The sequence below is a fragment of the Vipera berus genome, assembly GCF_964194415.1.
Source record: "Vipera berus genome assembly, chromosome: Z".
NCBI lineage: Eukaryota > Metazoa > Chordata > Lepidosauria > Squamata > Viperidae > Vipera > Vipera berus.
The window spans coordinates 697,109-709,727 of NC_138205.1; the positions used below are offsets into that span (position 1 = coordinate 697,109).

General features: G+C 55.3%; 1 protein-coding gene across 4 annotated transcripts; it reads left to right on the forward strand.

Moving 5' to 3' along the window:
• Positions 1 to 1,959: 1,959 nt before the first annotated feature.
• On the forward strand, positions 1,960 to 12,420 carry LOC308677186 (transferrin receptor protein 2-like). 4 transcript variants are annotated; one of them, XM_081343366.1, is made up of 19 exons: positions 1,960 to 2,099; positions 2,222 to 2,432; positions 2,757 to 2,952; positions 3,724 to 3,864; positions 3,971 to 4,082; positions 4,646 to 4,768; positions 5,077 to 5,193; positions 5,424 to 5,563; positions 5,682 to 5,854; positions 5,971 to 6,090; positions 6,720 to 6,802; positions 7,096 to 7,159; positions 7,407 to 7,474; positions 7,557 to 7,633; positions 7,993 to 8,077; positions 9,571 to 9,798; positions 10,592 to 10,784; positions 10,890 to 10,924; positions 11,380 to 11,596. In XM_081343366.1, the coding sequence occupies exons 1-18, from the start codon at positions 2,067 to 2,069 to the stop codon at positions 10,913 to 10,915; spliced, it is 2,190 nt and encodes a 729-aa protein (XP_081199492.1). In that variant the 5' UTR covers positions 1,960 to 2,066; the 3' UTR covers positions 10,916 to 10,924; positions 11,380 to 11,596. The 4 variants fall into 4 exon arrangements, with proteins under 4 accessions (XP_081199492.1, XP_081199491.1, XP_081199493.1 ...); XM_081343365.1 differs by lacking the exons at positions 10,890 to 10,924; positions 11,380 to 11,596 and adding an exon at positions 11,612 to 12,420 and having other exon boundaries at positions 10,592 to 10,732; XM_081343367.1 differs by lacking the exons at positions 2,222 to 2,432; positions 10,890 to 10,924; positions 11,380 to 11,596 and adding an exon at positions 11,612 to 12,420 and having other exon boundaries at positions 2,064 to 2,186; positions 10,592 to 10,732.
• The last annotated feature ends 199 nt before the right edge of the window (positions 12,421 to 12,619 follow it).

A 12,619-nucleotide genomic window follows, 5' to 3' on the forward strand; every position in this document is an offset into this window, starting at 1 on the left:
CCCCTTCACATTTCACAGAGCTGTGGCCCTGGCAATGGGGACTTGATTAAGGTCCCCACCGCCAGCAGAAGGCAGAGTTTGACCCCCCCCGTCCCACGCACATCTGGAGAGTCAGCAACTCTCTGGGAGGGGGCAAGCGCGGACGGCCGCCCCAGAGGGAGGAGCAGCGGCCGGAGGAGGCTGTCTGCCCAACTCCGCTGGGTCAATCCAGGGCCGGCTGGACGGGGGCCTCCCGAGAGCCAGGGGTGAGTTAGGGTCTCTTTGGAGGGCGAGGGGGCATCAGGTGGCCCTGGGCCCCCGGCTCCCCCAAGATTGGGGGTCTGGGGAGCAAAAATCGGTGCTGCGATTGGCACCACCAAAAAGCCAATGGGGGGGTGACTATCTCCCCTCCAAATCTTTGTCCCTCATTGGGCTGAATTTTGCACAACATGAAGACACTCACAGCTCGGTATGTCTGTGTGTGTGTGTGTGTGTGTGTGTGTGTGCGTGTGTGTAAGAAGAATCTCCTTCCCACCCCCACCCCTTCCTTCTCTTCCTTGGGGAATCCCCGGCGGTTGGGGGGGCCACCATTTCCCTCCCCCCAAGGCCCCCTTATCGGGACCCAGGCCCTGTTCCCACGACCGTTTTTAACCAGGGGAGCCCAGAGGCTGGGTTGGGGTCAATCTGGGGAGGGGGGGGGGTTCTGTGCCTGGCGGGAGAGCCAACCCCGACGGCAGAATCATTCAAGGGTTTGGGGGTTGTGCGAACACAGCCGAGAGGCGGAAACACACAACTCACTTATTAGCTTTGCTTTTGCTTTAGAGCAGAATTCGAACTGAGGGAATCAAGCAGCTGCCCCCCCCCCCGCAATTTCTCTCACCCTACTTCCAGCGGCCCCCTCCAGGGCAAAGGGATTCCTGGGCCTGCGCAAGAGAAAGGGATCCAATTTCCCCCAGGAAGAGGATTGGGGGGGGCTGGGTTCTCGGGAAGAGCAGAAAAATGGGGCCGTCTGAGTGACCCCTGGGTTCCCCCCACTCCCCATCAAGGTAAACCAGCTTGAGCAATGCGGTGTTGCAAAACAAAGTAAACAATTTTTGTGCACGTGGCACCGAGCTTGAAGCTGGATCGGGGTGGGAAAAGCACACTTTGCCCCCCCCCACAACTCCACTGGCCAATGGGCCTTTAACAAACTGTCAGTCAGGCAGATGTTCACCTGGTGGAGCCCTCTCCTTCCCACCCAACAGACAGATTTCAATACAAAAACACGTAAGCCTCCCAAAAGGCTGTACTCCTTCTGCCACACAACCCCGGTTGAGGGTGTGTAACTTTTCTTCCTGGGGAGGAAAAAGACCCCCCCCAGCCCCATAGCCGGTACTTGAGATTGTAGGGCAGGTGGCTGAAAGCCAGCCAGTCTACCCCAGTTAACCATTGGATGAGGAAAAAGCCCAGGTTGGCGGTCTGCCCACTTGGATGCTGAGGGAGCTAATTCTGGCCCTGCTGGCCGGGGCACCACCAGGAGATCACAAAGCTCTGGGCTGGATCGGGAGGTGAGGGAGGGGGCAAAAAGGAAGCTCTGTGGAGGTTTGAAGGAGGCTTTGGACCAGGGGTCTTCAACCTTTGCAATGTTAAGACTGGTGGACTTCAACTCCCAGAATTCCCCAGCCAGCATACTCATTGTGGCCCTCTCCAATCTCTCCGCTTTAAGGGATAGGTGGAAAAAAACAGGCATGGCTGGCTGGGGAATTCTGGGAGTTGAAGTCCACCAGTCTTAAAGGGGCCAAGGCTGGACACCCCTCCTTCAGAAACCAGCTAAGAGAGATTTTTGGGAAATAGCCCCCCCACACACACACACACGCCCGCCTACTACACAGGGCCCAACCTCATGACCGGGAGGACACCCACCTGCACGAGCCGATTAACATCCCCCCCATGCCCGGTGCTGATAAGGGGGCTGCACCAGGCACGTCTCCTGCAGGGCCGAGGGGAGGCAGGGTGTGCCCAGATAACCGCCTGGCGCTGGTGGAGCCCTCAAGAATTTCTGCCTGCCTCTCTCAACAGGCAGGGCTGCTGGGGACCCACTGGGGACGATGGCTTTTTGGACAGCCCGCCTGCAGCGAGTGGTAAGGCTGGGAAGCCCCCGACAGCCGGCCCGCCTAAAGACTCCCCACCCCCGCTGCCTTTTATTCCTGGAACGACATCCCTGCAAGGTAAGACAGGACTGCTCTTCCCCACTCGATTCCAGATCAGGCAGAAACCCGGGCAGAGGTCCTACACCATCTACCGCAACACGGCCGAGGATGATGGGGACCGTGACCCGGGGGGGCTTCAGATCAAGATGGAGGAAGCCGACGGGCCGTCCAGCAGCCCAAAGGATGGGTCCCCCCCTCCCGGGCCAAACCGGTGGAAGACGGGGGTGTACCTGGCTCTGGTGGGCCTTCTCCTGCTCATCGTAGGTGAGGAAGGGGGTCCAGTCTGCCCCCCCCGCCAGCCTGCTTTTCTCCCCCCCCCCGGCCTGGAGAGATTTGCCCCCTTGCTCAGGGTCGTGCCCCCATCACTTCCAGCAGGATTAGACCAATGAGATGGTCTTGAGTCCTCAATACTGGGTGGGGGTCCTAAACGGCCCCTCTATTTTTCCCGGGGACTGCCATCTTGGGGGGGGTCTTCTCCAAGCCCCAGTGGAGAGGATGGCCAGCACGGTTGGCATCAGAAACCCCCCCACCCCCGCCAGACTTAAATCCCGGCAACTCAGCCGGCCGGCCCTTTGCCCCCCCCCGCAGGGTTCCTCCTGGGGTACGTCTCTTCCCGGAGGGGGGGCTCCTGCACGGCCTGTGGAGACTTCCTGCCCATGATCAATGAGGACGGCCCCTACCGCCCGGCCCAGGACCCCCGGGGGCCGCCCCCCCTCTACTGGAGCGACCTGAGGGAGATGTTCCAGAAGTATCTCCACGAGGAGAAGATCGAGGGGACCATCCGGTGAGCCCCCCCCTCCGCGGGAGGGGCCCCCAGGGACGAGGACGGGCTGGGGGTTCAACAGGCATCTGAGGGGGGCACCCTGGGGGGGGCAAGCAAGTGAGAGGGGGGCCCCTCTTAGAATTCGTCACTTTTAAGCCCCCACCCCCCATATTTGTCCCATCTCTGCAACAGGAGCTCCCAGCTGGAAAAGTGGGGTGTCTGTGTGTGTGTGTGTGTGTGTGTGCTTGGGGTGGGGTGTCACATGCAAAGCTCTCACCAGCAAAGGGGAGGACCCCCTCCCAAGTGAGGAAGGGTCGTTGCTGTTGCTTTTACTCACCATATGGATGTATCTTTTTATAGCTGATTTCTTTTCTTTTTTCTTGTTTCTGTTATTATTCTATTTATTTTACTTTTGCTTTGTTTAAACTTCCTTTTTATGGTTGTGAGTCATCTAGAGTGGCCCCATGGTGAGATAGGCGACATATAATTTTTTTTTTTATTGAAAAGTTTTACAATACATTTTTTAAAAAAGGGGGTTGGGAGGGGTTTTTGTCTTTTTTTAAAAAAATGCGACATATAAATTTAATTATATATATTTATACGTTCATATATATATGTGTGTGTGTGTATGTGTGTGTGTGTGTAATGTATAATAATAATAATAATAATAATAATAATAATAATAATAATAATAATAATAATAATAATAATAATAATAATAATTAATATAATGCACCAGATTGTGAATCGAATGGAAGATTAAACCATCCTCATCTCTCCCCTCCCGGGCAGAAAAATGAGTGAGGGTCCCCACCCTCCCGGCTCCCCTCGCCTGGAGGCCCTTTCCAGCCATGTCCTGGAGGCCTTCACCTCCTTTGGCCTGGACCACAGCTGGACCGATAGCCACTACGTGAGGTTGCAGCTCCCCGACCGGTCAGTACGGCTGTTCCTGGAGGCTATGGGGGGGGGGCTGGGGTGGGGGGGAGCAGGGTCTGCTGGGCCTTTTAACCCACCCACCCCCGTCGCCCCCTTTTCTCAGGAGGCGGCCCAACTTTCTCCGGTGGGTGGACGCCAGCGGGGCTGTGACGGAGGAGCTGCAGCTGGAAGACCCAGAGGTTTACTGCCCCTACAGCGCCTCTGGCACCGTCGCGGTAATTAATGCCCGGTGCTCTGCTCTGCTTGAGTGAATTTTGCCCCGTTTTACGACCTTTTCTTGCCAGGGTTGATTAAGTGAATCTGGCTTCCCCATTGTTTGTCAGAAGGCCGCAAAAGGGGATCGCGTGACACCCCCCCCCTGCCACCCTGGACACTGCGACCGTCATAAATACGAGTCGGTTGCCAAGCGTCTGGATTTTGATCACGTGGGCACGTGGATGCTGCAGCGGTCGTTAAGTGTGGGAAAACAGTCCCAAGTCTGTTTTTTCCCAGTGCCCTTGTAACTTTGAACGGTCACTAAATGAATTGTTGTAAGTCGAGGACCTACCTGTAGCCGCCCATCCCTGAGTGAAAAATACAAAAGAGAGATGAAGGTAGACTTCACCAGGGCTGGAAGCTCTTCGGGAGAGGTAGCAAGAAAACCCGTAGTCCAGAAGGGCCCAGGAGGGGACTGGGGGTTTTGCCCCATCTCTTCCCTGGGGCGGAGAATTCCCCTGCCCCCCAATCTGAAGGGTCCCCCCTCCCCCTCTGAGCCCCTTTCTCCCCTCCCCATCCTCAGGGCGGCCTCGTCTTTGCCAACTACGGGCGCAGGGAGGACTTTGCGTTGCTGGAGCAGCGGGGGCTGAGTCCGCGGGGGCACCTGGTCATCACCCGCGTGGGGAAAATCAGCTACGCCGAGAAGGTGAGCCGGGGGCACCCCAACACCATAGACCCCCCCTACTCCTCCCGGGCAGAAAGATTCTGCCAATGGCTCGTGGGCATCCCTGCCAGGTGATGGGGGGCAGGTGGGGCTTCTGGACCCCGCAGGTGCAGACGGGGAAGGACAGGGGACCCCTTTGCAATGGGGGGGGGGAATGTCCAAAGCTCCATCCCTGGGGAAAGGGGAGAGAAAGGGGGTCCGGTTGGGAAGGGGCTGAGGGGGCTTTGAGGATTGGTGTGAGGGGGGGTCATGAAAGGCAAAAGGCCACCCCGAGCGCTTCCTCCCCCCAGGTGGCAAACGCAGAGGCTAGCCAGGCGAAGGGGATCCTCATTTACCCGGACCCCCAGGACATCCCTCAAGACCCCCGCAAACTGGGCCTTTTCCCTAACATCAGCATTTATGGACATGTGAGTAGTTTTTTCGTGGCGGGGGAGGGTGTGTGTCAGAAGCAGCTGTTGAACCCTAACCCCCCCTTCTCCAGTTTGCATTCTCCTACCTGCCGGGGCCGTCCTGATGCACTGGGGGCCGCCGAGCAGGCGGTGGCAGCAGAGAGCTCCCAGGTAGACTGCCTTGGCCCCTGGAGGCTCCGGATGGCTTTCCCAGCTCAGGGTGCCCCTTTTTTCTTTCCCCCTTGCAGGTTCATATGGGGGCTGGAGACCCTTACAGCCCCGGCTTCCCGTCCTTCAATCACACCCAGTTTCCCCCCATAAAGTCCTCGGGGCTGCCCTCAATCCCGGCTCACCCCATCAGTGCCGCCGTGGCTGCCCGCCTGCTCCGGTGTGTAGCTGGGGGGGGGGAGGGAGGGAGGGCTGAGTGGGGGGATGGGAGGAACCAGGTGGGGCTGTGCCCGCCTTCAGACGCGGCATCCACACGTTCGTGTCTGATTCCCCTGCAGGCAGCTGACCGGCCCCCCAGCCCCCCAGGCCTGGAGGGGCCGCCTTCCGGAGGTTCCCTACCTGCTCGGCCCCGGGCACCCCAACTCCCGCCTGCAGCTCGGGGTGCACAACGTCCGGCAGTCGGTCATGATTAACAATGTTTTCGGCTGCATCGAGGGCAAATTTGAACCCGGTACCGCTGGCAGGGAGTTCGGGCGAGGCAAGGAAGAGAGACGAGGGTCTCTGCAAAGGGAGACTGGTCCAGGAATCTCTCGCGATCCTGTGCTTTGTATCCTTTGAATCTACTAGATCACTACCTGATTGTGGGGGCCCAGCGGGATTCCCTGGGGCCCGGAGCTGCCCGGTCCGGAGTGGGCACAGCCATTTTGCTGGAACTGGCCCGGACTTTTGTTGCCATGGTGCAGAACGGTAAGCCGATGATGGAGGCGTGTGTATGTGTGTGTGTGTTTCTGTGTGTCTCTTCATAGGACCCCTAGTGCAAACATTCCCTGAAATACAGGGAGTCCTTGTCTTACGACCGAGCCCGGGCTTTCTGTTGCTAAGTGAGAAACTTAAGTGAGTTTTGCTCCATTTTACGACCTTTCTTCCCATGGTCATTAAGTGAATCATGGCAGTTGTTAAGCGGGTCACATGGTTGTTAAGTGAATCTGGCTCCCTCCTTGACTTTGCTGGTCACAAGGTCACAAAAGGGGATCACATAACACCAGGACACTGTGCGACTGTCATAAATACAAGTCGGTCGCCAAGTGTTTGAGTTTTGATCACGGGATCCCCAGCACGCCGCCGTAGTCGCAAGTGTGAAAAACGGTCCCGAGGCCCTTTTTTTTCAGCACTGCTCTGACTTCAGAGGGTCCCTCCGTGAATTGTCGTAAGTTGAGGACTTGCCTGTAAAATGCGAGGGGGCTGCTTTGAAAGGCCCCCTTTTGCGCCACAGCAGCCATTGGGGGCCCCTTGGGAGCGGCGGGGTGGGGGCTGTTGTGAGTTCGAGAGAAGCCTGACTGGGAGCGATGCAGATCACTCAGTGTCCTACACTGCAGGGTTCCAACTGCGGAGGAGCTTGCTCTTTGTGAGCTGGGATGCCGGCGACTTTGGCAGCGTGGGGTCCACCGAGTGGCTGGAGGCAAGTGGGGCTGGGCAGGCGGTGGGCAGCCCGGCAGGGAGGCGTGCTGGTGGGGGGCGGGAAATGGTGGCAACTCCCCCTTCCTCTGGGTTTGCCAAAGAGGGGGGCGTGGGGAACCCACCAATCCAACGTGCCCCCCCAAACCCTCCCCTGTCCACGTCTGTCAGCCGCCCACGAAACGGACCCCTTGATCAGGGGGCCTCAGGAACGGGAGCAAGGGGGTCTCTGAGCAGCAAAGGCCCCCCCATTTCTACCCCCCTTCCCTTTTTAAAAACCGCATCCGGTCTCCGCAGGGCTACCTCACCATGCTGCACCTCAAGGCCGCTGCGTACATCAGTCTGGACAATGCGGTGCTGGGTGAGTGGGGAGTGGGAGGCAGGCAGCCCCCCCCCAGACTGAGTGCCACCCAAGGGGGGGTCTGCGGAAAGGAAGGCCCATCCCGCCGGCCTCCAAGCCTGCTAAGAGGGTGAAGACCCCAACCGCCACTATGAAAAACCAGAAAGACGTGGGTGGGAGAGATGAAAAAAAGAAGCAGGAAGACGGCTGGGGAGGCCGAAAGATTTGGCGATGAGGACTAGAACCTTGGGCCTGGGTCTCTTCGCAGGAGATGACAGATTGCTGGCCAAGGCCAGCCCTGCCCTGATCAGCCTCATCGAGAGCGTCATTAAGCAGGTGAGGGGACAGGTGGGGGAGGAAAGAAGGTGAGGGGTCTTCGTGAGGGCGGCTCTCCACACCCCCGGCCTCTTCCCTGCAGGTGGACAGCCCCAATCGCAGCGGCCAAAGCATCTTTGCGCAGATGACCGAGCAGGGCCGGCGCTGGGAAAATGAGGGGTAAGAAGGATTGACACCCCGACTTTAAACCCCCCCCAGTTCCACCCCCTTGGTCCCCCTCCCATCAGGGCTGAGCTCTGGAGTTAGCCATAAGGCTAAAAATTGGGCAATAATCAAAGGAAAAAAATCAGTAGCTTAATCAGCCCTGAGAACTTATTAAAGTGGGCGTGGACTTCAATTTCCCAGAATTCCCCAGCCAAGTCCACCCATCTTTACTTGTTCGCGGTTGAGGAAAACTGGGCTAAAGAAATCCTGCCGGTTTCTATGGGCAAAAAATCTCCTGAAATGCCATTACTGGAATCCCCCCCCCAATTTCTTCTCCCTCCCCCTGAGCCTGGTGGGTTTCTCTCCCTTCTCAGCCTCCGGCCCCTCCCCATGGACAGCAGCGCCTTCGCCTTCACCTCCTTCGGGGGGGTCCCGGCCGTGGAGTTTTCCTTTGCAGAGGTGAGGTGCCCGGCCCCTTCCCCGAAATGGGGGTGGGGGGTGGGGGAGGACCCTGAGGACCCCTCTCTGCCCATGCAAGACTGAAACACAGGGCGTCCTCAACTTACGACCACAGCTGAGCCCAAAATTTCTGCTGCGAACCAAGACGGTTGTTAAGTGAGTTTTGCCAAATTTGACCACCGTTTTTGCCACGGTTGTTAAGCAAATCACTGCAGCTATTAAGTTGGTTAAGCGAATCTGGATTTTGCTGGTCAGAAGGTAGCAAAAGGGGATCGCCTGACCCCACCTGGGACACTGTGACCGTCATAAATATGAGTCAGCTGACAAGCGTCTGCAACGGTTGTAAGGGTGAAGAACGGTCATAAGTCCCTTTTTTTTCAGTCCCGTTGTAACTTCCAACGGTCACTACTTCCAACTCCGGAAGTTTTTAAGAAGAGACTGGACAGCCATTTGTCTGAAATGGTAGTTTCCTGCCTGAACAGGGGGTTGAACTAGATGAACTCCAAAGTCCCTTCAACTTTATTATTATTATAATAGAATAGAATAGAATAGAATAGAATAGAATAGAATAGAATAGAATAGAATAGAATAGAATAGAATAGAATAGAATAGAATAGAATAGAATAGAATAGAATAGAATAGAATAGAATAGAATAGAATAGAATAGAATAGAATAGAATGGAGTGGAGTGGAGTGGAGAGAATAGAATAGAATAGAATAGAATAGAATAGAATAGAATAGAATAGAATAGAATAGAATAGAATAGAATAGAATAGAATAGAATAGAATAGAATAGAATAGAATAGAATAGAGTAGAGTAGAGTAGAGTGGAGTGGAGTGGAGTGGAGTGGAGTGGAGAGAATAGAATAGAATAGAATAGAATAGAATAGAATAGAATAGAATAGAATAGAATAGAATAGAATAGAATAGAATAGAATAGAATAGAATAGAATAGAGTGGAGTGGAGTGGAGTGGAGAGAATAGAATAGAATAGAATAGAATAGAATAGAATAGAATAGAATAGAATAGAATAGAATAGAATAGAATAGAATAGAATAGAATAGTGCTGGAAGGGACCTTGGAGGTCTTCTAGTCCAGCCCCCTGCTCAAGCAGGAGGACCCATACATCTCTGTTATTATTGTTGTTGTTATTGAAGTAGTTACTACTACTACTGATACTATTATTATTATTATTACTATTACCACTATTACTATTATTATTACTGATGCTATTACTACTGCTACTACTACTATCACTACTACTATTGTTACTACTGCTATTATTGTAGTTGTTATTATTATTATTAAATGAACTGCTGTAAGTTGAGGATGAGCTGTAAATGGAGAGTGTTGGGGCTCCTGCCCAGAGCAGCGGTCAGCCTCCTCCCTGCTATTCTGGAGGGGGCACACTGCGTGGCCCTGGACCCCTGGCCCTGTCTCGCTTTGGGGCTGCGGCCCCCCAGACTCACAGGTTTTGCCCTGTCCCCCTGCAGGACTCGCGCCCGTACCCCTTCCTCAACACCATGCTGGACACCTACGACCACCTCAACCGGGCCCTCCAGGGGCGCCTGCCCGCCGTGGCCAAGTCCGTGGCCGAGGTGGTGGGCCACCTGCTGATCAAGCTGAGCCACGACCACCTGCTGCCCCTGGACTACTGGTGCTACGGAGACGTCCTCCTGCAGGAGATCGCCCACTTCAACCAGTACAACACGCTTCTGAAGGTGGGGGGGCTGGCCCTCCCCCCTCCCCCCTCTCTCCCCCTCCCCAAAAGAGGCACGCGGCCCTCACGTTTATTCCTTCGGATCCAGCTTTTATTATTTTCATAAATAGTGCAAGGTGCTAAACTTGCCCGATACAGACAATCCTCGACTTACAATCAAATGGAGCCTGCCCATCACTGAAGCAGAACTAGAACTCACTGTCTCCTGGTGACTGGCCAAGCACACCTAGCCGGCTTTTCATGCCTAAGGCGGGACTAGAACTCACCGTCTCCTGGTGATTGTCCCAAAGTCACCCAGCCAGCTTTCATGCCTAACTAGAACTCACCGTCTCCAGGTTTCTAGCCTGGTAGCTTCATCTCTAGATACTTTGGCATTTGGGGAGCATTTTCTGCAAAACCTTACCTAACGGTGCTCCCCAAAGCGCAGTGTCCTTGTGCATTGAGCACTATCAGTCTGCGCATCTGAAAATTTTGGAGGGGGGGTGAAATGTCTCCAATTTCTTACCCCTCCCATATTGCACAGTAGCCCCAAATCAGAGAGAGTCTAGTACCCCCTTTTCAAATAATTTGATTTTTAGCATCTGTCCTCCAAGGGAAAACAGCTACTCTGCCTGAGTGCATTTCTTATAGCTTCCAGCAGGGGGCGCACAGGTGAGAAACATGCCAGCTAACCTGTTAGCGCCACCTGCCAGGTAATGCTGCTGGGCCTCTCTCCTGGGGGGGCCTTCCCCCCTACTGTTCTGCAACCTACTCCGGCTTCAGCCCTCTCCCTTGGTTTTTTTTTCCTCGCCCAGAGTCGGGGTCTCACCCTGCAGTGGATGTATTCGGCACGGGGCGATTATGTGCGGGCTGCCGAGAAGCTGCGCAAGGACATCTACACCTCGGAGGAGCACAACGAGAGGCTTCTGCGCATGTTCAATGTCCGCATAATGCGGGTGAGTCCACCCATCTTAAAGCTGCAAACTCAGGAAAGACTGAGTTTCAGAGGTGGCTGCCTTCCTAAGCGGGACTGAGTTTCTGAGGTGGCTGCCTTCCTAAGCGGGTCTGAGTTTCTGAGGTGGCTGAATTCCTAAGCGGGAATGAGTTTCAGAGGTGGCTGCCTTATTAAGCGGGACTGAGTTTCAGAGGTGGCTGCCTTCCTAAGCGGGACTGAGTTTCAGAGGTGGCTGCCTTCCTAAGCGGGACTGAGTTTCAGAGGTGGCTGCCTTCCTAAGCGGGACTGAGTTTCAGAGGTGGCTGCCTTCCTAAGCGGGACTGAGTTTCAGAGGTGGCTGCCTTCCTAAGCGGGACTGAGTTTCAGAGGTGGCTGCCTTCCTAAGCGGGACTGAGTTTCAGAGGTGGCTGCCTTCCTAAGCGGGACTGAGTTTTAGAGGTGGCTGCCTTCCTAAGCGGGACTGAGTTTCAGAGGTGGCTGCCTTCCTAAGCGGGACTGAGTTTCAGAGGTGGCTGCCTTCCTAAGCGGGACTGAGTTTTAGAGGTGGCTGCCTTCCTAAGCGGGACTGAGTTTCAGAGGTGGCTGCCTTCCTAAGCGGGACTGAGCTTCAGAGGTGGCTGCCTTCCTAAGCGGGACTGAGTTTCAGAGGCGGCTGAATTCCTAAGTGGCAGCAGCTGCTTTCACTGGCCCAGAATAACACTTGTTAGGCAGAAAAGGAGCCCGCAGCCCTCTATCCTGATTCTGGAAGATCATGGAGCATCAGCCCCGGGGGTGTACGGATGAAAGGACCCCGGCTCCCTCAGCCTGGCAGTGGCCCTTTGGGGTCCCCAACTCCCCCCACCAGGCCAAAGTATGCCTCCCTTTGCTTCCCCTCCTGCAGGTGGAATTCTACTTCCTCTCCCAATACGTGGCGGTGACCGAGACCCCCTTCCGGCACATCCTCCACGGCCGGGGACCCCACACCCTCAGGGCCCTCCTGGAGCACGTCAGCCTCCTGCGGGACGCCCCGGAAAAGTTTGACGAAGTTCTCTTCCGCCGGCAACTCGCCCTTGTCACCTGGACGCTGCAGGGGGCCGCCAACGCACTCAGCGGGGACGTGTGGAACATCGACAACAATTTCTGAGCCGGGACACAAATCGGGGCCTCGGCCAAGGGCCCGGGGCCCCTAACGTTAGCGCCGGTGTTTCGAGTCCCTCAGATGCTGCCCTAGACTCAGTCCGCCTTTGGTTACCCCCCAAAAAAGTGATTGCAAAGGGTGTTGCACTTTTTTGCAAGCACAGGTGTGTGAACACACACACACACACAGGGGGTTTGTTTCATGCCCCCCCCCCGAAGCTTTTCTCTTTCCTTCGTTCCTTCCCTCTTTTTCCTCTTGATTCTTAATTTATCAGTGACAGGGTTCACTATGAATTATGGGAATATTGCTATGCAATAGACTAGCAAGGCCACCCCCGGGTTAATTGCACACTCTCCCCCCATGGAATGGCAGCCCCCCCTCCTTTGCACACAACCCCCACACGGGATTTATCAGCAGCAAGGTCTGCTATAAATGGAATTGATTTATTGCTATGTAATAAGACGGGAATGCTGCCTCCTTCCCTTCCTTCTTTCCTCCTTGGTTACTCGGTCAGCGGCTGCAAATTGGAATTGCAATTGCAAGATTGGAATAAAAAAGGCTGACTGCCTGTTTTTGGAGACTCATGAAGGCCTGGTGGGTGGATAGCAGCAGCCATGTTCATGGCAAATAATTCCCTCTCCCAGGACAGGTGTCAATCAAATTGCAGCTGACTTGGGCAAATGCGGTGGCTCAGTGGGTTAGGATGCTGAGCTTTTGTTGATCAGAAGGTCGGCAGTTTAGCGGGTTGAATCCCAAGTGCCGTGTAGCAGA